Raw genomic sequence first — 23,697 nt, 5'->3', positions numbered from 1 at the left:
CAGCTTTACGTGAGTGGGCTCCAGCAGATACTGGCCTGGCTAACCTTCCATGTTTCACACTCCGTTAGGGGAGCCCAATCCCCCACCCAGAGGGAAGGAGGATACTGATTTGTAAGTTGCTTCTTTTGACTTTGTACTTGAGTTTCAAGATGGCTTTATACGTCCCCATCCTTAATTATACTTTGTATTCGCTTCATTACAGCTAAGTAAGTGTGTCAAAGTTACAGCCTGGAAAACGGACAATTCCATGACTCCCTCCTTACGTTATTTTAGATTTTCTCTTTTCCTAAAATGTAGGTGAAGAACAATTTGCCAGACATCTTCCAACAGAAAATATGCTGCCAGGTGTCCCCCTGCCCTCCCCCCAACCCCCATAAATCCCTGATAAAGGAAAATGAAAATGTAAACTTTGGAAAGCCCGTATTCAAGGTTCACTTCTGGAAGTACGCAAATGAGACCTCCGGGCCACCCGAGCCCTTCTTGCCAGAACCTTGTGGGCCTGCGCTTTGAGGGCAGAGCTTCCCCGGTGCCTCCAGCGGCACTGGCTGCAGGCGAGAGCGGGCCTGCCAGAACCCTCTAAGGCACTCACCCCGACATCAGAGACACTGGCTGGAAAGGAGGCAGGGCTCACGTTGGTTTTGGTTGGGTTTTTTTAAGTATTTTTTTGTAAGATGTTTGTTAATAATCAAAAGTAGAAAATAAAAATCTACATTTCATTAGAATAAGATGTGATCATGGATGCCACCTCCCATGATACTCTTTCCCCACCCCTCCCCAAAGCAGGGCCCTGCCCTGTCATAAACAAAAAGCTTTAAGTGCCAAAGGTTGATGCATGAAATAATTACTTCTTTTTTTTTTCATAAAAGTTATGTACAAAATGGACCCCAACCAGTGAGGCCTCATCTCAGCCCATTATCACTCAAGATTAAAACTCAGTACGTAGGTGTGCTTAATCCCAGCGTCTGCAGGCTGCATCCGTGCCTTCAGGCTCTGTTAAGGAGAGTGGTCCTAAAGGTGAGCAGGGAACGAGGAAGTGGTCAGGCGGCCGGCAGGCCCTTCCCCTGAGCCAGCAGAGGGCAGGCTTGTGCTACAAGGGGAAGGCCCGGCTGCCTAGAACCGCCCATTGAGGGAGGGGTCAGGGACGTTCAAACCCCAAGTCCTCAGCCTGTACCGGGGATGCCTTCCTCTCCCCGGTCTGTGGAGAGGTGCCCTCGGCCACCTTTCAAAAGGGCAGACCCATCATGCCTACCCCCACCCCATCCTTTCCCTTCCTTGTAGACTCTGGTATGGGGCTGGTCTTGGGGGCTCACCAGACTGCTGCTGGAGTTCTCCTACCTGAGGGTCTTCCAGCTGTCCTTTTCCATGTGGTTCTCGGGACCTTCACTTTCGAAGGAGGCGATGAAGAGAGCTGAGAGACGAGAAGCCCCGCAGAAGCCATGTCCACACCCGGTCAGTCTGCCTCCCACCCCGGTTATCCCTTCTCAAACTCTCCCTCCCAGGGTGGAGCGAGGCCCGGGAACGAACTCCTAAACCAAGGGGGCAGCAACTTCGGGCCTCGGCTGGTCCACAGGCCTCTGCTGCATGGGGTTCCTGGCAACCTGCCTGGGGACTCAGACGTTTCCTGGTTCTGCAGCACTGGCCCAACCACGTACTGGCTCTCTCAAGTGGCCTCGGGAGCCTGATCTTTTCTTGTCCTTATCCATGGCCCACCCTCATGCACTCACCCCTGTGAGCTGAGCTTCCCCAGCGTAGCATGGGAATAACAACCCTGGAAGGGCACCCTGCCCGAGTCAGGGTGACCTCTACAGTGTGCAGAGGTGGACCTCACCTTCCTCGCTGTAGATGGGAGCCGTCAGCAGGTAACTCTGAATCTTCTTGTCCTTCTCGAAGGGACACTCTACCTGTGTCCATGTCATGAACTCATGGATCTGTCTGGAGATGTCCCAAAATTTCTGAAGGGGCAGAAGACCAACTGGATGTTCATTTGTCACCTTAAGCTTGAAAACCCTGGTTAGGGCAGGGGACGTAGGCTCTGGCTTTGGTCAGCTGATCATTTCCCTGGTCCCAGAGAGACTGGACGGTGGCCCTACAAAGCTGACTCCGTAGCCGTGGAAGTACTCTGTACAACAGGGCCAGCCGGTGTCTCCAAGGCCATTCAGTCCTGCCCTCCGCCTGAGCCACCGGGCTGCAGCCAGGTCTGTGCTTCTGCTGTGCATGACCCCCAAGAAGCCCCTCATCTGTCACTCCAGGCTGAGGCAGGCGTCCCAGCCACACCCAGCACAGCCCCACCAACCAGAACACCCCAGGATCTCACTCTGGGGCCCTCGGGCTCCTAGCACTGTAACCAGATCATCCACCCAGAACTGGGGCCACCCTCATACCTTGAGGTCACGGCACCCATGACCCACCCTGGAGCCTTCAGTCCTAAAAAGCCCTTCTGCCACAGGGCCTCGGCCTGGCAGCTCTCATGGCACAGACGGATTCTGCCTGTCCTAAAGCAAGGCCAGGAAGTCTGCCCTACCCTGTGCTGGGACAGCCTGGCCCCCTCCCCTCAGACCACAAGGGGGCTGAGCTGACCTTGAAGTTAATGTGTCCATTGGGCAGGTGGTTGGTGTGGATTTTGTGCAGGAAGTAGATGTCCTTAACGAAGAGGTTGAACACAGGGATGACGATCTTCTCCCGGCTGCTATTGGCCATCTGGGATCTCTGTGTGGCCCCCTGCAGGGCTGTGCGGTAGTTGCAGAAGTTGCTGGATGGGTCCATGTGGTGCTGTGGGCAGACGGGAGGACATGGTGGGCACTGCTCCCCCTGCACCCCTCAGAGCTGCTCAGGAGGCCCCTTTACAGGAAACAGCTCAGGGTGGCCCTGTACCGTCACCAGAAGAGGCCGCCTCTCCAGGTGTGAGCACAGGGGAAGGAAGCCCAGAGGCACGTGTCTGAACACTGGGCTGGGGCTTTCTGGCTTTGGGTCCAGGCGTCACGGGGCAAGCTGTAGAGAAATCTTGAAGCTCACACACACCTCCTCCCTGCCCTGCTAAGTCTGGGTCTCCCCTCCTTCCTTTCAAAACCTTCCTTTGCCCTTGTCCTTTCACAGACACCTCCCAAACCTGACCAGCTCCACAAGACACACACTTGCAAAAACTGGATTCTCTGATCAAATACATCTGGTGAAGGCTGTAGACTCGCCTCTCAGCCCCTGGGCCCCCCAGACGGTCCGAGACCATGGAAGTCGAACGAGAAAAAGGCCAGTCTCTGCTTGGTCGGCACTGCCCAACCTGGGGCTGTCGGCCTGCTTTTGCCGACAAACTCCTTGCTGATCTTTCCCCCAAGCTTTGCTTTAGGCGATGCCAGTTCTGACTCAAGGCCCAAGGGCCGAGGAGAGCATGGGCTACCTGCCTTCTGGGGGCGCCGCGGCCAGGTCAGCGGACACACCCAACATCAGACGGCACTCGGGGCAGCAGGCCCTCAGCAAGGGGCCAGAGCGTGATGGGACGCCCAGCCCTCCTCAGGCTGACTCGGGACAAGACAGGGTGCCTACCTCTAAGACGTCGAACTTGGCCGTCTTGACTTTGGACCAGGTTTTCTTCAGCCTTGCCACAGGACTGAGGTTCATGCCAGCTGCGGGGGGGGCGACAGCTAGGGTCAGGGCGGGAGGAGATGGGCCACACCGTGCTGGAGGGGGAGCCCCTGGGGCCCGCACACTCACAGATGATGGCCATCATGGAGTTGAAGTTCCCGATGTTGAAGCACTCTCGGGCCACATCGATGAAGAACTCCAGCATGCGAGTCCGATGCTTCTTCTTCACCACCTGGAGGGCAGCCAGACTGCTCAGCGCGGTCCCCACCAGGGGTCATCCCCTACCACACCAGCCCCCAAAGGGCAGTGCCCTGGGCCTAGGGAGGGGCCTCCCCAGCAGGGAGCTGCCCTGGGCCCTCAGAGCTGTCAGGCCGGGGGTGGAGGGATTCTCGCAGGCTGCAGAGGCAGGAAATGCAGCCGTGGCATTTTCGATGCTGGGCAGAGAGGCGGGAGGGTAGTCTGAGAGGACCAAGGGAGACCCAGATGAGCTGACAGGCCATGCTGGGCACAGGCTGCCTCCCCGGATGGGTCTCTGTTGTAATTTAAGGCATTACTGTTGGGGGTTGGCGCTCCCAAGGCCCTGGCAATAAAAACTTCCTATCTCCACTTGCAAAGTTCTGTCCCCTGCGGGGTACAGGGGTCAGAGCCCCAGGTGGCACGGTGGGCTCAGGAGGAGAAGAGGCCGGCCCTGCTGCTGTGTGCGCCGCACGGCACTTACCCGGCACACCTCGGTGGCCACCAGCATGCTGAGGCAGTTGAACCAGTTGTCGTAGGCCTCCAGGCTGTAGGTCTTAATCAGGTCTCCTCGGCACTGTGGGGACACAGCAGGTCACAGGGAGCCCGAGGACCCTGCCCGTAGCTGCCGCCCCAGCCCCACCCTCAGAGGCCTCAGAAGGAGCTGTGGCCAGAGGAGGAGGGGGTGGGCTTTTGGACTGGCCCCCTGGGCCCGCCTGGGTCTCCCAGGATGCCCCCACCTGGCCCTCCAGGGCTCCCCGGCAGCATGCAGCACCCTGCGTGGCTGTCCACTGAGCTGTGGGGCAGGCGCTGCAAGGCCAGACCTACGTGCATCGTCAGGTTGTGAGGCCCGACACTCCGGAGGCGCTCAGGCGTCTGGGCGAGGCCCCCGCACCCTCCCCCGGCCACCCTGGAGCACGCCGCAGCCCCTCACCCTATGCTTGTCCCGAGAGTCCATGTGGCTGACGATCTGCATCAGGTCCTCAGGGTGGATGCTGCTGACCCTCTCCTGGATGGAACGGGGAGACAGCCCAGGAGGAGTGACAAGCCTGCCACCCTCAGGCAGGCCCCACACGCAGCATGGAGGGCGTGTCAGAGCAGCAGTCACGACCTCCCTGCAGGCGTGCCCCTCAGCCATGGCCCCTCCTCGATCAGAGCACCCAGACAGTGGGCAGGCCCCCCAGGTGTACCCCAGGGTCTGGAAGGCCCTCCCCTGGGAGGCGAGAGCCTCAGCAGCGGCTGCTATGTGCAGGGCCCCTGCCCAGCCCGGGCACAAGCAGGATGAGGGGACGGGGCGGGGAGAGCCGTCCCCCTTGAAACCCTTCACCTCTTCCCAAGCCGCTCTTCCATCCTGAGACCACTGCAGTCCCCATCGCCCTAGCCCCTCCCGTTAACATGGGGCTGCCGTGATCCTGGGGACCCAGGTACCAAGAAACCCTCTGCTCAGGTGGACACACAGCCGCCAGAGGCAGCGCTTGGGGCTGCCAAGCGGGCTTCCCGACACCCCGGTCCGGCCGGCAGGGAAAGGCCCTGTGGTGTCATGTTGGGAAGGTGCCAGCGTGAGCATGAGTGAACACGCCCCAGCCCATTCTGGGAAGGGCGCACTGCAGCACTAACCAGCTCGATGTGAGTCAGCTGCTGGGCCAACACCAGGGGGTCACAGCACACGCCCAGGATGTCCTTCTGCGCGGCTGGCGGCTTGGCCTTGAGGATGGGCCCTTTGTCCATGGCCGGTGAGCGGAGCTTCTCACGCAGCTCCTGAAGCTGGCTCCGGGCAGCCAGGGACAGCAGCAGGCTCTGCGTCATTTGGGCGATGGCCTTCTTCACCGTGCCATTCTCCTGGGAGGGGCGGGGGTGGAGAAGGTGCTGGCCTGGGCTGGCAGCAAGACCTGCACCGCGCCGGAGGAACCCATCTCATCTCCAGGGACGCGTCTAACTTTGAGCCCACGTCCCCTACCCAGACCTGCCATGAGCACTTGGGCCTCTGACGGCAGAGTGGGGCACAGTGTGGGCTCCGCCGAGGGCTGCAGGGGAGGGTGACTCCACAGCCGTCCTGAGGAGAAGGGAGCTGAAAGCCAGGGCTAGGCTTCTGGGTATGAAAAGCATGGCTTTCTGGGTGGCGGCCAGCTGAGCTACTTCTCGTGGCCTTTCCACCGTAGGGGGGGCCCACGGTAGGGAAGAGGGACTCCGGAAGGGCTTCCTCCAGGGCTAGGAGCCTTCCTTCCCTGGGTGGGAGCACCCCTGGCTCTGCCCCACTCTCCCTGGGCTTTGAGCCCTCAGGAAGGCAGAAAGTGCTGAGCACACGGAGCCCAGGCTCCCGCGATGGGGGCCGGCGGCAGGACCAACCTCTCTGGAGGGCCCGTCTCAACGCTGCAGACCAAGCGGGAGCTGGGAGCCAGGAAAGACGGACAAGGCCTCTCGCTAGGCCCCCACTCCACCCACCCAAAGAGCGGGAGAAGGTGGGGCCTGGGATCACCCCACTCGGGCCACAGGGTCTCCCGCATGCGCAGGATGCCAAGGACAAGTCTGGCCGGTTGCTGGCCAGCTGAGCGGCCCTCATGGGGCTGAGGGGCAAATGGAGCCACCCAGCAGTCCTCTTGGGAGAGTGACAGCAAAGGGGACCACATACAGAGCTGTTCCTGAAGACCCACCCCTCCCTCAGACAAGGAACTCTGCCAGGCTCCGAGGAGGACCTCACCTCGTCACACTGTGTGACCCGGTGGGTGATGGCTTTCAGTTCGGCCATGGCCTTCTCGTCCTGGAAGTCGTAGGGGAAGGCCTCTGTCCACTCCTTCAGTAGCTGCACGATCTTGGCTGAGAAGGACTTCAGCCTGGCCTGGGGAGGGTGGGGGGGTCGGGGGATAAAGCAAGGCCTGACCCTCCAGAGTGGGCGACAAGATGACAAGCGGTACAAGCACCCCCAGTTCTGCAACACCTCTGACCCATTCCCCCACAGGACCTGTGTCCTCTGCCCCGACGCTGGGGTGAGGGCTGCTGGGTAAGGACATCCTTCACCCTGTCCACCTGCGGTTTTGTCATTCCTGCGTTGCTTCACATTCCCCTTAAGCCAGCTCTCTTTTTCACTTAAGTTCATTTTCAAAGAACCTGTCCTATCGCTACCGTGACACAGAAAATTAGTTTCATTTGCTGTAATTAGAAGTTACCCATAAAAAAGGACACGATGAAAACCAAGCAAAATCATTAACGTTAAGCAAGAGACCCCAGCCACCTTCTCTCAGTAAAAAGCAGGTTGGCAAGTGCTGGGAAGGGCCGCAGACACACCAGGCATCCTCTCCCCAGTTCCCACTGGCCCAGGTCCACACGCACATACAGTCCAAGGAGGGGGTGCGGGATGCCCGGCCGTGCTCTCCCGGCCAGTCCTCTATGCCCAGCCCCGCGCTGGCTCACGTACGCTAAACCATTCCTATGCCCGCTTTGGCTCCTGCCTGGCCCTGACCAGATCCCTGTGCCTGCCTGGCCACCCTGGACCATTCCGGCCCTGACTACCCTCGGGGCCCAGCTCCTTCATGACCCAACTCCCCACACCTACACCTACCTGCCCCCTCCACCCACCTCTGCTCCGCTGCCTCCACCCAGCTGACACTCCCCCCAGGTGCCCGCTGCACCCCGCACTCAGCAGGAACTACAGCCCTGCATTCCCTTCTCAGAGGCCCCGCCCTGCCTGTCATCACAGACGAAGGCGGGAGGGCTTACCCCCAAGCTCCTCTCGGGCTTCTACTGTCCCCCTGCTGACCCTCAGCCTAGAATTTCATCTCCCACTCACCCTGTTCTGGCTTCTCCCCACCCACGCCTTCAGGAGCCTTTCCTGATCTCTGGGCTGCAATGGGTGCCTGTCTCTGTCCCTGCCCAGCACACCCAGGGACGCGCCCCTCTGGAGAGGAGACTGAAGAGGGCACAGATGTCACAGACCTTTGCTGCAAACCTCCAGAGGCAGGAGGTCCAGCCTGGTAGAGGGGAAGGTCATCCGGAACAGGCCCTGCCAGCACCTTGACAGTACGCCCACCAGCCCTGCTTCCGCACCAGACCCCGGGCCTGCCCCAGGGCCTCAGGGATGAGCTGTGGTTTCTTACCCATCTTGACTGCCCAAAGCCCGACTCAATCAGAAGACATGACAGTGAAAAACAGCCCTATTTGAGTCTCTGAAAACTCTAGCCTGAGGGTGCTGCCCGCCACCCCCTTTGGAGGGAGCAGTGACCCAGGCTGCTTCTCCACCAGCTGGAGCCGGACCCTCCCTTCCGGGGTGTCTGGCACTGAGCAGGAGAGCCGACAGGACTGTCTGCTGTGGCCCTTCCCCGGGAGGGGGTGTGAGCACCCGCTGGCTCACAGCATGCAGGGTGCTGCATGCTGCCGGGGAGCCCTGGAGGGCTGGGTGGGGGCATCCTGGGAGACCCGGGCGGGCCCAGGGGGCCAGTCAGCAGCCGCCACCCTCCTCCTCTGGCCACAGTTCCATCCAGCGCCCTGGGAGGTGGGCGCCCCTGCAGACCCCCGGGAGGCCTGCTCCAGGGATGTCAGGAGGCCAGACAAGCAGACCTGCCCCCAGCAGGGAGGGGCTCGGGCCGGGCTCAGCCAGGCCCCGTCCTGAGCAGCATTCTCTCCCAAGCATGAGCGAGCGCAGAAGCCAGGGGCACGGAGACGGGCAGCAGCCCGGGGGTTCACCTTTACCTTATCAGATCCGGCCTCCAGCTGCTGCCTCTGCTCCAGGCAGATCTGCCCCACGCGGGCCAGCAGGTCATGAGGGGGGATGAAGACCCGGGAGCTCAAGAGAAACGTGAAGATGTACGTCCTCTGAAGGAAAGAGACAGAGGGTGAAGAGTGAGTCGGGCCCGGCATGGCCCCCAGGTATAGCCGCGGCCTGCTCCTCCGCCTGGTCCCCGCCTCCCGGGCCCAGCGTCACCTTCTGCGTGGTTACCTCACCTCGAATGCCCTTCCTCCTCTCTCACTGCTCCCAAATCCTGCCCACCGTGCAAGGCACAGATCAAAGCCCACTTTGCAGCAGCTCTCAGAGGTATCCCTGACAAGCGGTCCCAGTGGTTTTACTCAGCTGGGATGCTCCCCTACCCCACGCCAGGAGCTAAACCCGGACCTGGATGTTGGCGGTGCCTGTGGCCTGGCCCACGGTGCTCCCCGGGCCAGGCGCCCAGCCTGCTCTGTGCCAGATCCTCACTGCTCAGTGGGGCAGGGCCTGGCTGGGGGGCGGTGGGGGCCTCCTTGGCCCCAGGACCCCACATCGGGAGCTGCTGCAAGCCGCTGTGTGGTCACTAGCCAGCTGTGGGCCCCGTCCCCACCTGCCACACCAGGGCCCCGCAGTCCCAAGGCCGCACGTCCTCGTCCCCTGTTCGCGGTGCAGGCTGAGGGGCGCACCTGGTCTGGGCTGAAAGGCGGCAGGGAGCAGAGCCCAGGGCTCTTGGAAGCTTTTGGCTGACGTGGGATTTACCAGGCCCCTGCCTGCAGACAGGGCGGACTTGGGGGCGGGGAGGCTGCCTGGGGTCTCCCGGAGACTCGACTCAGACAGTGATCTACTGCCACATGGCTGCTGCAGGCGGGGAGCCCAGGACTCTGGGCCTCCACTCCAGGCCCAAAGGAGCAGATCTTCTGTGCTCCAGCCTAACGCAGCCTCCCAGGTCGGGACTCGGCCCTCAGGCCCTCTCTGCTCCGATGCAGCCCTCAGAGGCCGCTGGGGAGGCTCTCCCTGGAGCAGCAGGGTGTCCTTGGGCTGTGCAGCACGGGTGCTCCAGGGGCCCGGCCCGTCAGTGGTGGGACCTTCAGGGGCCCCTCCTGAGCAGAAGGCTCAGAGCGTGAAGGAAGGCTGCACCTGTTACACCTTGGAGCTCTCAGCCAGGGGCAGAGGAGAGCCCAAAGCAGGAGCTGCGCGGCTCCGGGGAGGTGCAGGGAGACAGACGGAGCGCCGTGTCCCCAGCCGCCCACGTCTGCAGGGCACGGGCCGTGAGGGAAAGGCGGGGAGCCCAGGTGCTCGGCAGCCGGGCTGATGCCTAGCTGGACCCCCGTTCAACCTCCACCGCCCCTTGGCTCTCTCCTGGGAAGCCGGCTGGGACCCCAGGGCACAGTACTCTGGGGACAACACTGGGTGAGCTGGCTGAGGCTCGCCGGGGACAGGCCTGAAGAAGGGGAGGCCCCTCCCCCCGCCACACAAGGCCACTGTCGCACAGACCAGCACTGGGGTTGGAGGTCCCAGCCCCTGGGGGACCGCGGCCCTGCTCCAGACATCTTCAGGGCCTGGGGTCCCCTCTCCCCGGCTCTGCCGCCTGGACCTCAGCTGCCACATCGGCACCACCAGCCCCAGCCAGGCCCTGAGAGGATTTCCGGGGTGGATGGAAGGACAGACAGAGGAGTGGACAGAGCCCCAGGAGGGAGGGAGGAGGCCTGATATGTCTGGTGGGGGTGGGGGGGGCGGCCAGGAGTCCCGGAAACCCAGCTGGAGGGTAAAGGGGGCAATTCCTCCCCACCCTCCCTCGCAGCCCCATCTGTCGCCCGGAGGCCATGCGCAGGGCCCTGCCCTCAGGAGGGAGGGGGCACCCATAGGGGAGCAGGTAACAGCCCCACTGCCACTATGAGACGTCATCTACTGGAGGCGGAAGGGAAGCCACACGTGACAAGGGAACTCTTTCTCGCTCTTCCAAGAATGCGCCAATGTCACCTTGAGATGAAGAGGGAGGATACGGGTTGGCAAAGGCCCGTCCTGCCCGCACACGCGTGTGCCCAGGAGGGCACGGAGGGGCCGACCCTCTTCATTCTGAGCCACTGCGGTTCATGCACAAAACAAACTTTCCAGCTCAGAGACAGGACACTGATGGGTGGACCCTCACCAGGACCCTGAAGCACTGGCCTTGCCCCTTAGACCCCTCCTGCTCCTCCAGGGCCACCTCCTACCTGCCTGGGGACAGCAGGGAAGTCGCTGCCGGCTCCCCTCTCCTAGGCTGGGGGCCAGGGTGGCAGGGAGCAGGAAAGCACAGGAGGTAGGGCCGGGGCTCCCTGCTGCCCTGCGCCTCCCCTGCCTCTCCGTCCAGCTCTGACTGATGGGGGACCTCCCTCTCCATCCCAGCAGCAGCCTCCCCGGGAGCCCAGGTCGATCCCACCAGTCACGGGGCACTCACATCGGGGTAATAGTCCACTGTGGGGACCAAGTGCTCCATCAGGGCCTCCAGGGACCCGGAGATGAGACGTCCGTCTTGGAAGACGAGGTCCCCGGAGCTGCCGACCCCACCTCCTCGCTCCCCCATGCCGGGCTGCACCTGTCCACTACAGCTGGGCCCGAGGATGCTGGAGAAGACCACGGACGTCTGGGGCATAGTTTCCTGGGAGAAAAGAATGAGGCCGTGAGGCATCAAAGGCACCTCCGCCAGGCCCTCCTCCCAGGCTGCCTTCAGCCTGCGTGCAGGTGCAGAGCCTGAGCCCCGGCAGGGCCCGGAGTGGGGTCATTAGATGTCAGCACAGGCGGGCGGGCAGGCTCCTCAGTGGCCCCGAAGCCGCTGATCAATGTGTCTGATAAATGTTTCTTCAGCACCTGCTCTGTGCATACCAGGCCTCATTCCAGGCATCTGGACACAGAAGGCCCTGCCTCCTGGGGTTCCATCCCAGTGGGAGAAGAGAAACTATGGAGAAAAACAGCACCAGGAGGAGAACACTGAGTGTGCGGGGGGTGATCAAGGCGGCCTCGGGGAGGGGCCCTGAGACAGACTGATGGTGTTAGCTGTGCAGCTTCCTGGGATAAAGGAGGGAGGTTCGAGGCAAAAAGGACAGCAGGTGCCAAGGTCCTGAGGCCAGTGTAGGGGAAGGTGATCAGCAGGAGAGTGGTCTGGCCAGACGATACACACCTGGGGGCCCAGGGTGCAGCATGTGAGACAGGAGGCGTCGGGACTCAGGACAAAAGAGTGACCTGACTCAGGGTGAAGGTCACCGTGGCCACCGTGTGGAGACCCAGCAAGGGAGAGATCTAAAAACCAATCAGTGGGTTTTGCCATGACAAAACCCTGGGAGACATTGCTCAGGTCAAGTGATGGCAGAGGAGGAGGGGAGGAGGGTCAACTCTGGACGCTGTGGAGAACGGTCTTCCGCCTGAGAGACTGACCAGCACGGGGAAGGGCTCGGAGGGTGGGGTTTGGGGACAGACCTGGAACTCGCTTTTGGACACGTGGATTTGAAATGCCTATTAGACACAGATGCTGGGCAGCAGTCTGGGGGCTCAGTGTGATGGAGGCTGAGGGTCCCCACCTCGCACTGCAGCCGGGCTTTGCTGCAGGCTCTCATGAGGCCGGGAGAGTCTGCAGCCCTCTGGGCCTCAGTTTCCTCACTGCCCGGGGCAGCTGGCCGCATCTGAAGGGGGCTCTGAGGCATCAGCGTGACACACACCTGCCAGCCCGAGGCCTCAGAAGCTAGTGCCGTGGGTGCACTCCCCCTCCTGCTGGCCAGGGGTGGCCTGCCCCACCTGCTGGGCTAGTCCCACCCTTGGAGGGCAGGGAGGCTGAAGTCCGGGGGGAGGAGCTGGCCCTTCCTGCCTTGGCGGGGACCGTGGCCAGGTGTCACCCTCTCTGGTCACTGGCAGGCAGGCGCCGCTGCCCCACCCCTAGCTCCCCAGGCCGCCACGCTGGCCTCCCTCTCTGAGCCGGGGCTGCTCCCCATGCCTCAGGGGGCAGAAAGAGCCCCCAGCGCTGAGCTTGCCGTTGATGACGCCTCCAACCAGCCCTGGCCTGCTCTCTTGCCCGGACCAGGGTTGGCCTCTGAGCCCTTCTGGCCACAAGTCTCCCCACTGGGCAGAGCAAACAGCAGCCATGAGGGGCCCCTCCAAGGGCTTTACAAGGAGAGCCGACTCCCACCCCAGCACATCAGCTGAGCCTCACACCAGGACAAAAGGGGCCCGGCCCAAACGACGCTGGCTTCTCTGCCAAACGCCTGGAGGTCGCCTTTGGATTCTCAGAAAATCCTTTGCAAGCAGGGCAAGCGCTCAAGGGAAGTCCCCGGGGACAGGCCTGGATTGCAACGTCTGTGGCCCCCAGGCTCCGTGCTGCCCTCGTGTCAGGTTGGGTTCAGACTCACAGAACACTCCCCTCAGCCCACGTTAGAATGCACAGTCTCAGGCCCCACTGTGTCAGAACCCTGGGGTGGGTCCTCTTTGCCGCTCAAGTTAAAGAACCACTGACTTGAGCAAACCCTTTACTTTTCACATAGTGAAACAGACTCAGCAAGAAGGAACTCAACCGAGGAAATCAGGATTTCCAAGTCCAGCCCGGGTGTCACTACCCCTAGGAAGCCCCCCTGGGTTAACTGCTGACCCACGAGGCCAGAAGTGGCTGGCCACCTGCCTTCACGTCTTCCTGTCTGGCTGGAACCTGCCCCATGGCCGTGCTCAGTAGCCTTTTGTGGGAGGAAATAAGGAAGATGGGCTCCCTGGGTGCCTCAGCACTGGCAGCTGCTCTACTGTGCCGTCACTGGGACCCGAGGGGACACGACCCCCAGCACTTCAGCTGAGGGCCATGCGCTGCAGGGCGACTTTCCTGAGATTACACAGTTCCAGGTTCAAAAGTTGACCCGAGAGTGTAACCTTGGCCAGTTGGATATCCTGACCCCAAGCTTCTTGGTCATCAGAAATGGCATTTTCGGAGCCTCTGGCCTCTCCCACCATGGAGAAAGCAGGCTGCTCTGGTCAGAAGGTGCTACGGGGGGAGCACACTGACACCCCACGAACTCACAGAGCCCCTACCAGATCCTCCACAGGGCAAGGCCACCTGCAGGGACACCTGCCCCAGGGCTAGCCAGTGGGGAGCCAGCCTGGGGACTCAGCCCCCCAACTCTGCAGCCCCCCGTGGGGGGGACAGGTGAGCCTAGCAGGAAGCCAGGGGGCCAAGCTCTACACTGGGCACCGGCCCACAGCTCCCTAGGGAGCCTCAGACGGCACTCATTGTCCCCCTCGACAGGGGAGGGGCGTGCACTCAGGGTACAGTCACCTACCCCGGGGGTGGGGCCCCAGCCCATGTGTCCTGCACAGCCACTGGGCGGCATGTCCCTCATCACGCTGCTCCTCCCCCAGGGCTCCCCACCCGTGGGGGGGGTCTCGGTCCTCCAGAGACTGCATCCCGCCTACACCATGCCCGTGTACCACCCAGGAGGCCACGGGAAGGAAGGGGCAGCCACGTGAGGCCCATCCCTTGAGCCTGGGGCAGTGACCCCTCTAACAGCAGCTGGGCCAAGGACCCCACCTCTGGACTCCCCAGCTGCACAAGATCCCGCACCAGTCACTTTTAAATGACATAAACAGGCGTGTACCTGACATGTAAATAAAGGCACAGCAAACATCTGGCCACCGGTGGCCACACTCATTACAGACTTTACTGCAAGGGAGCAGAAGAGGGAGGAGACTTTCGCTTTCCGTTCTACACATTTGTCATCTATTTGGTAACTTTTCTAAATGGCGCATCTATTTTGTCATCTTCTAAATAACTTTGTTTTTTAGTGCAAAGAAGCTGAGTTTTGAAATCAGCTCTTTTTATAAAGGCATAATAAAGAAGCTGCAGCCCCAGGGCTGGGTCTGCAGACAGAAGCATGGCCACCATCTAGCGGGTCATAATGTGAGGATGGGCTTTGAGGTGGAGGCCCAAAACCCCCTCGGAGAATGGGCAGAGCCCCCAGGGGTTGTGCAGGACCACCCAGCCTCTTCCCTACCCTGGGACTCTGCCTGGGGCCAGGTCTCTCTGACCACGTCTCTCCCTGCTCCTCTGTACACTGAGCCCTGTGGATCCTGGGGACCCCCCCCCCCACAGAGGCCCTTCCTTTCCCACCCAGTCCCTAGCAGAGCCCACCCCCGCCAGGCCATGAGCACCTTGGGGAGGGTCTCCAGGCTCAGTGCCAAGTGGGAGGAGACAGGTTCCCCAAGTGGGTCTTCCTGGACAGGAATTCAGAGCCCCCTTGGGTTCAAATCCCAGCCCTGCAATGAGCCAGCTCCTTGTTCCTAGACAAGTCTAACCAACCTCGATTTCCTCAGCTGTCAAATGGGGATGATGGCAGGACTACCCGTTAAGACCTCTGCTTGGCATCTCTGCTGGCCACCCCACCCCACTCTGTGGTCCCTTCTGCTCTTGCACGTGGGGTCCTCCTCTCCTGTCCCAGCAAGAGCAGGGACTGAGGCTTCTAGCCACACACCTATGTGTCCATCACCCCCAACTGGACCCTTTCTCAAGGAAGGGCCACTCAGAGCAGAGCACACAGGAAATTTGGGCTCCTGTCTTGGGAGGGAACACATAGCAAGAGCAAGCATAGTCAGAAATACGGTAGCTATTAGGAGGGGCTCCCGCTAGAGCAGGCCTGTGTGTCCCGGTCACTCGCAGCCTCTGCCCCCTCCCGCCTGGGAGGGCACCTGTGCTCCAGGGCAGCCTCAGGAGCAGACACTGGTGGGTGACCCACATGCAGAGGTGGGGCTGAAGTCACAGCTGAGCCCCAGGGGCCATGCAACGAAGGAAGAAGAGCTGAAATCTCTCCTCGCGGCTGTGTGAAGCAGATTTACACCCCTGTGACCGGCTTTGTAAACTCAGAGCTGCAGAACATCTGAACAGACAATGAGTGCTCCCACCAGTGAGATGGGTCTAGTTTTAGCAGCGGTGGACTTTGTGGGCAGATACACACAGGGGTTGGGCCAGGCCAGAGTCTGAGCTGCCCCCATAGCGCCCACAAAGGGGTCAGATGCATGATTACTGCAGTCCTGGGACATGACTTCAGTGGATCTATGCTGGTGGCCTGGGGAAAACAATACCTGAGAGACACCAGGGTCAACTGCCAGCATATCCACGGTTAAGGTGGCGCTGAAAGCAGTACCAACAACAGTGTAATCTGTGAGCCCGCACAACAGGTGAAAGGTGACACAACAGAGCAGCTCACAGGTGAACATCTCCAGAGGAGGAATACTCAGGGGCTTCTCTCCCAGTGGGACTGCTCCAATCCTGCCTACCTTGCACCGCAGATCAGAAACAAAACAGATCTGGGGGCCTCTACAACAACAACCAGGGAGCAGACTCCGCCCCTGACAGGGCGGTGACAACCACAGACCAAAGGGGAGGCCCCACTCAATACCCAGTGCAGGCTCTGGTCACACCACCAGTCAAACCTCCTATAAAGGGGATAACGGCCAGCATACACTGAGGAAAGAGGTGGCAGACACCCATACTAAAAACAGCCCTTGCACTAAAATATATTAAAATCACACAGGCTATACAGGGACGTAAAAATAGCCCTTCGAGACAGTCTGAGGGTCTGGCATTGGGAGGAAGAACCCCCAGAGCACTCAGCCCTGAAGGTCAGCGGGGCTTGAGAGCAGGAGCTCCACAGGGCTGGGGGAAACACTCTGGGAGGGTGCGTACAAGAGTGCACTGGGACCCAGCACAAAGCAGTACCTCCCTAGGAACCTGGGCTAGACCTACCTAGGGATCTTGGAGGGTCTCCTGGGGAGGCAGGGGTTGGCTGTAGATCACTGTGGGGGACAAGGACACTTGTGGGGGGAAGGATCAATATTCCCCAAGGAATACTGATCAGCGTGAGCTCTCCCGGAGGTCCCTCTGTTGGCAGCAAGACCTGGCCCCACCCAACAGCCTGCAGGATCCAGTGCTGGGATGCCTCAGGCCAAACAACCAGCACATAGGAACACAGCCCCACCCATCAGCAGACAGGCTGCCTAAAGTCCTAATGAGCTCACAGCCACCTCAAAACACACCCCTTGGCACAGCCCTGCCCACCAGAGGGACAAGACCTAGCTCCACCCACCAGAGGGCAGGCACCAGTCCCTGCACCAGTCCCTCCACCACGAAGCCTGCATAAGCCCCTGGACCAACCTCACCCACCAGGGGGCAGACACCAGAAGCAAGAGGAACTGTGATCCTGCAGCCTGTGGAAAGGAGACCGCAAACACAGAAAGTTAGACAAAATGAGACAACAGAGAAATATGATGCAGATGAAGGAACAAGATAGAAAACCCACAAGGACAACTAAATGAAGAGGAGACAGGCAATCTACCTGAAAAATAATTCAAAATAACGATAGTAAAAATGATCCAAAACCTTGGAAAAGGAATGGAGGCACAGACCGAGAAGATACAAGAAATATTTAACAAAGAGAAGATTTAAAGAACAACAATAAACAAAAAGAGATAAACACCACAATAACTGAAGTGAAAAATACACAAGAAGGAATCAATAGCAGAATAATGGAGGCAGAAGAACGGATAAGTGAGTTGGAAGACAGAGTGGTGGAAATCACTGCCATGGAAAAGAAAAAAGAATGAAAAGAAATCAGGACAGTCAGGGACTTCCCTCATGGTCCAGTGGTTAAGACTCCATGCTCCCAATGCAGGGGCCTGGGTCCAATCCCTGGTCGGGGAACTACATCCCACATGCATGCCGCAACTAAGAGCCCGCATGCTGCAACTAAAGATCTCACATGCTGCAACTAAAAAAGATACTGCATGCTGCAACTAAAGATCCCAAATGCTGCAACTGAAGATCCCACACGCAGGACTTCCCTGGTGGCGCAGTGGTTAAGAATCCACCTGCCAATGCAGGGGACATGGGTTCGAGCCCTGATCCAGGAAGATCCCACATGCCATGGAGCAACTAAGCCCGTGTGCCACAACTACTGAGCCTGTGCTTTAGAGCCCATGAGCCACAAATACTGAGCCTGTGTGCCACAACTACTGAAGCCCATGCGCCTAGAGCCCGTGCTCCACAACTAGAGAAGCCACCACAATGAGAAGCCCACGTACTACAACGAAGAGTAGCCCCTGCTTGCTGGAACTAGAGAAAGCCCGCGTGCAGCAACGAAGACCCAACACAGCCAAATAAATAATTAATTTTTTAAAAAAAGATCCCACATGCCACAACTAAAGATCCCACATGCCACAACTAAAAAATCCCACATGCCACAACTAAAGATCCCACATGCTGCAACTAAAGATCCTACATGCAGCAATGAAGATCCTACATGCCACAACTAAGACCTGGTGCAGCCAAATAAATAAATGAATGTTAGAAAAAGAAAAAAGAAATGAGAACAGTCTCAGAGACCTCTGGGACAACATTAAACACACCAACATTTGCATTAGATGGATCCCAGAAGAAGAGAAAGAGAAAGGGCCTGAGGAGATTTCAAACAGATTTCAAATAGAAATCTCTTCTATTTGAAGAGATTATACCCAAAACCTTCCCTAACATGGGAAAGGAAAGAAGTCACCCAAGCCCAGGGGGTGCAGAGAGTCCCATCCAGGATACAACCAAAGAGGAGGCCGAAACACATATTAACAAACTGACAAAAATTAAATACAAAGAAAAAATATTAAAAGCAACAAGGGAAAAGCAACAAACAACATACAAGGGAATCCCCATAAGGTTATCAGTTGATTTTTCAGCAGAAACTCTGCAGGACAGAAGGGAATGGCACGATATATTTAAAGTGATGAAAGGGGAAAAACCTACAACCAAGAATACTCTATCCAGGAGGGCTCTCATTCAGATGCGACAGAAAAATAGAAAGCTTTACAGACAAGCAAAATTTAAGAGAATTCGGTGCCACCAAACAGCTTTACAACAAATGCTAAAGGAAGTTCTCTAGGCAGGAAATGCAAACCAAAAAACTACAATAGATACACACACAAAAAAGAAAAAGCAACCAAACACAGCACTAAAGATAGTCATCAAATCACAAGAGAGGAGAAAAAAAGAGGAAGGGAAGAAAAAAGACCTACAAAAACAAATCCAAAACAAGAAAATGGCAATAGGAACATACATATCGATAATCACCTTAAATGTAAATGGATTAAACGCTCCAATCAAAAAACACTGGGTGAATAGATACAAAAACAAGACCCATATATATGCTGTCTACAAGAGACCCACTTCAGACCTAGGGACACATACAGACCAAAGGTGAGGGGATGGATAAAGATATTCCATGCAACTGGAAATAAAAAGAAAACTGGAGTATAAATAATCAGACAAAATAGACTTTAAAATAAAGACTGTTACAAGAGACAAGGAAGGACACTACACAATGATCAAGGGATCAATCCAAGAAGAAGATATAACAGTTGTAAATATATATGCACCCAACACAGGAGCACCTCAATACAAAAGGCAAATGCTAACAGCCATAAAAGGGGAAATCAACAGTAACACAGTAATAGTGGGGGACATTCACACCCCACTTACACCAATGGACAGATCATCCAAACAGAAAATAATAAGGAAATATAAGCCTTAAATGACATATTAGACCAGACGGATTGAATTGATATTTATAGGACATTCCATCCAAAGCAGCAGAATAAACTTTCTTCTCAAGTGCACATGGAACATCCTCCAGGATAGATTACATCTTGGGCCACAAATCAAGCCTTGGTAAATCTAAGAAAACTGAAATCATATCAAGTATATTTTCTGACCACAACACTATGAGATTAGAAATAAATTACAGGGAAAAAACAAACACATGGAGGCTAAACAATATGTTACTGAACAACCAATGGATCACTGAAGAAATCAAAGAGGAAATCAAATAATACCTAGAGACAAATGACAACAAAAACACAATGATCCAAAACCTATGGGACACGCCGAAAGCAGTTCTAACAGGGAAGTTTATAGCAATACAATCTTACCTCAGGAGACAAGAAAATTCTCAAATAAACAACCTAACCTTACACCTAAAGCAACTAGAGAAAGAAGAACAAGCAAAACCCAAAGTTAGTAGAAGGAAAGAAATCATAAAGATCAGAGCAGAAATAAATGAATAGAGATGAAGAAAACAACGGAAAATATCAATGAAACTAAAAGCTGGTTCTGTGAAAAGATAAACAAATGGATAAACCTTTAGCCAGACTCATCAAGAAAAAAAGGGAGAGGGCTCAAATCAATAAAATTAGAAATGAAAAAGAGAAGTTACAATGGACACAACAGAAATACAAAGGATCACAAGAGACTACTATGAGCAACTCTATGCCAATAAAATGGACAACCTAGAAAATATGGACAAATTTTTAGAAAGGTACAAGCTTCCAAGACCAAACCAGGAAGAAATAGAAAATATGAACAGACCAATCACAAGTACTAAAATTGAAAAAGTGATTTAAAAACTTACATCAAACAAAGTCCAGGACCAGATGGCTTCACAGGTGAATTCTATCAAACATTTACAGAAGAGTTAACACCTATCCTTCTGAAACTCTTCCAAAAAACTGCAGAGGAAGGAACACTCCCATGCTCATTCTACGAGGCTACTATCACCCTGATACCAAAACCAGACAAAGATAGCACAAGAAAAGAAAATTACAGGCCAATGTCACTGATGAACATAGAAGCAAAAATCCTCAACAAAATACTAGCAAACAGAATCCAACAACACATTAAAAGTATCATACACTATGATCAAGTGGGATTTATCCCAGGGATGCAAGAATTCTTCAATATATGCAAATCAATCAATGTGATACACCATATTAACAAATTGAAGGATAAAAACCATCTGATCATCTCAATAGATGCAGAGAAAGCTTTTGACAAAACTCAACCCCCATTTATCATAAAAGCTCTCCAGAAAGTGTATATAGAGGGAACCTACCTCAACATAATAAAGGCCATATATGACAAACCCACAGCTAACATCATTCTCAACAGTGAAAAACTGAAAGCATCTCCTCTAAGATCAGGAAAAAAAATCAAGGATGTCCACTCCCACCACTTTTATTCAACATAGTTTTGGAAGTTCTAGCCATGGCAATCAGAGAATAAAAAGAAATAAAAGGAATCCAAATTGGAAAAGAAGTAAAACTGTCACTGTTTGCAGATGACATGATACTATACATAGAAAATGCTAAAGACGCTACCAGAAAACTACTAGAGCTCATCAATGAATTTGGTAAAGTTGCAGGATGCAAAATTGATACACAGAAATCTCTTGCATTCCTACACGCTAACAATGAAAGATCAGAAAGAGATATTAAGGAAACAATCCTATTTACCATGACATCAAAAAGAATAAAATATCTAGGAATAAACCTACCTAAGGAGGCAAAAGACCTGTACTCAGAAAACTATAAGACGCTCAGGAAAGAAATCAAAGATGACAAACAGAGAGAGATATATACCATGTTCTTGGATTGGAAGAATCAATATTGTGAAAATGACTATACTACCCAAAACAATTTATAGATGCAATAATAATAGATGCAATACAATCCCTATCAAATTACCAATGGCATTTTTCACAGAATTAGAACAAAAAATTTCACAATTTGTATGGAAACACAAAAGACCCTGAATAGCCAAAGCATTCCTGAGAAAGAAAAACGGAGCTGGACGAATTAGGCTCCCTGACTTCCAACTATAGTACAAAGCTACAGTAATCAAAACAGAAATACAGATCAATGGAACAGGATAGAAAGTTCAGAGATAAACCCACACACCTATGGTCAACTAATCTATGACAAAGGAGGCAAAAATATACAATGGAGGAAAGACAGTCTCTTCAGTAAGTGGTGCTGGGAGAACTGGATAGTACATGTAAACAAATGAAATTATAACATTCTCTAACACAAAAACAATCTCAAAATGGATTAAACACCTAAATGTAAGACTCTCTGACATAAATCGCAGCAAGATCTTTTTGGATCCACCTCCTAGAGTAATGAAAATAAAAACAAAAATAAATAAATGGGACCTAACTAAACTTAAAAGCCTTTGCCCAGCAAAGGAAACCATAGACAAAATGAAAAGACAACCCACAGAACGGGAGAAAATATCTGCAAACAAAGCAACCAACAAGGGATTAATCTCCAAAGTATACAAACAGCTCATGCAGCTCAATATCGAACAACCCAATCCAAAAATGGGTGGAAGATCTAAATAGACATTTCTCCAAAGAAGACATACAGATGGCCAAAAAGCACATGAAAAGATGCTCAATATCAGTAATTATTAGAGAAATAGAGATCAAAACAACAATGAAGTATCACTTGTCACTGGTCAGAATAGCCATCATCAAAAAGTCTACAAACAATAAATGCTTGATAGGGTGTGAAGAAAAGGGAACCCTCCTGCACTGTTGGTGCAAATGTAAATTGGTACAGCCACTATGGAGAACAGTATGGAGATTCCTTAAAAAACTAAATGTAGAACTACCATATGATCTAGCAATCTCACTCCTGGGCATATATCTGGAGAAAACCATAATTCAGAAAGATACATGTACCCCAATGTTCACTGCAGCACTACTTACAAGAGCCAAGACATGGAAGCAACCTAAATGTCCATCAACAGAGGAGTGAATAAAGAAGATATGGTACATATACACAATGGAATATTACTCAGCCATAAAAAAGAACAAAATAATGCCATTTGCAGCAACATGGATGGACCTAGAGATTGGCATACTGAGTGAAGTCAGCCAGAGAAAGACAAATATATTGCTAACATGTGGAATCTTAAAAAATGGTACAAATGAACTTACTTACAAAACAGAAATCGAGTCACAGTTGTAGAAAACAAACTTATGGTTATCGGTGGGGGATGGGGGAGGGATAAACTGGGAGACTGGGATTGACACATACAGACTGCTATATATAAAATAGATAACTGGGCTTCCCTGGTGGCGCAGTGGTTGAGAGTCTGCCTGCCGATGCAGGGGACACGGGTTCGTGCCCCGGTCCGGGAAGATCCCACATGCCACGGAGCGGCTGGGCCCGTGAGCCATGGCCGCTGAGCCTGCGCGTCCGGAGCCTGTGCTCCGCAATGGGAGAGGCCACAACAGTGAGAGGCCCGCGTACCGCAAAAAAAAAAAAAAAAAAAAAAAGATAACTAATAAGGACCTACTGTATGGCACAGGGAACTCTACTCACTACTCTGTAATGACCTATATATGAAAACAATCTAAAAAAGAGTGGATATATGTATAACTGATTCGCTTTGCTGTACACCTGAAACTAACACAACATGGTAAATCAACTATACTCCAATAAAAATTGTTTTAAAAAATGAAATACAGGAGCTAAGACTCTTAAGTACTTCACGTGCCAGCAGTGACAGTAATGCTAGAGCTGAATCATCTCATTAATCCTCACAATAACCCCACAAGAGACACCGTTACTCTCTGCACGCTGCAGATGATGACAAGGCACAGAGAGGCCAAGTAACTGCCCCAGGTCACAAAGCAGATAATCAGAGGAAGGGGATACAGTGAGGGCTTCAGAGCTTCCACTGACAAGTTTTACGATAAACCTTCAGTAGGTGACGATGATGAAGGCTTGGAGACGTTGGAAGAAGACACAGAAGAAAGTTCAAGATCGCGGAGATGGCAGCAGGGCCAGGATGGAAGCAAAGGCGGTCAGGCAGGCCTGAGTTTGACCCTGGCTCAGCTACTTGTGGCTTTATCAGGATCCTCAACCTCTTGGAGCCATAATTTCCTCATCTGTAAAATGGGCACAGGGAGCACTACTTCAGAGGTTTGCTGGGAGGAATGAATGCGCTCACTTGGGTAAAGCACTGCACACTAGACATGGTAGCACCTCCCCACTGAGGTGCTGACTCCCACAGGTGTGCCTGCTCAGAGCCCCACACAGGCCACTCCAGACACACAGGCCCCCAAGGTTCCTAGGGAGCCAGAGCCTGCGGGGACGCCCTAAAGCAAATGCAGTGCATCGGCATCACCAGGAACTTGTCGGCAGCGCCAGCGCACCTTCCCCCGAGTCAGAACTCAGCCTGCTCTGGAGTTTCGGATCCTCTCCTATATAGAGCTTCGCTGCTCCTCCTGTGGCCCAACCAGCAGTGCCATCACCTGTCGATCACTGAAATGCAGGACCTCGAGTCCGAGCCCAGGCCTGCTGGG

General features: G+C 54.9%; 1 protein-coding gene across 2 annotated transcripts in view; it reads right to left on the bottom strand.

Annotated features, from left to right (window-relative positions):
- Positions 1-983: 983 nt before the first annotated feature.
- The window catches only part of RASGEF1A (RasGEF domain family member 1A), a gene marked incomplete at its 3' end in the record, with an annotated part of 425,528 nt that continues 402,814 nt past the window's right edge, over positions 984-23,697 (bottom strand). Inside the window, exons 2-13 of one of the 2 annotated variants that reach the window (XM_082854717.1) lie at positions 10,944-11,144; positions 8,494-8,616; positions 6,509-6,646; positions 5,428-5,649; positions 4,745-4,819; positions 4,295-4,387; positions 3,706-3,808; positions 3,538-3,617; positions 2,578-2,769; positions 1,829-1,952; positions 1,336-1,408; positions 984-1,008 (exon numbers count right to left, since the gene is read on the bottom strand). In XM_082854717.1, coding sequence (XP_082710843.1) covers positions 984-1,008; positions 1,336-1,408; positions 1,829-1,952; positions 2,578-2,769; positions 3,538-3,617; positions 3,706-3,808; positions 4,295-4,387; positions 4,745-4,819; positions 5,428-5,649; positions 6,509-6,646; positions 8,494-8,616; positions 10,944-11,138 — 1,443 coding nt within the window. In that variant the 5' untranslated portion in view covers positions 11,139-11,144. Of the gene's footprint in view, positions 1,009-1,335; positions 1,409-1,828; positions 1,953-2,577; positions 2,770-3,537; positions 3,618-3,705; positions 3,809-4,294; positions 4,388-4,744; positions 4,820-5,427; positions 5,677-6,508; positions 6,647-8,493; positions 8,617-10,943; positions 11,145-23,697 lie in introns of those variants that run through there. The other variant, XM_082854716.1, reaches the window with a different exon arrangement.

This window comes from Leucopleurus acutus (assembly GCF_964270905.1).
Source record: "Leucopleurus acutus genome assembly, chromosome: 14".
NCBI classification, from domain to species: domain Eukaryota; kingdom Metazoa; phylum Chordata; class Mammalia; order Artiodactyla; family Delphinidae; genus Leucopleurus; species Leucopleurus acutus.
The sequence above is the reverse complement of the archived record's forward strand: the minus strand, read 5'-3'. Positions and strand labels throughout refer to the sequence as shown.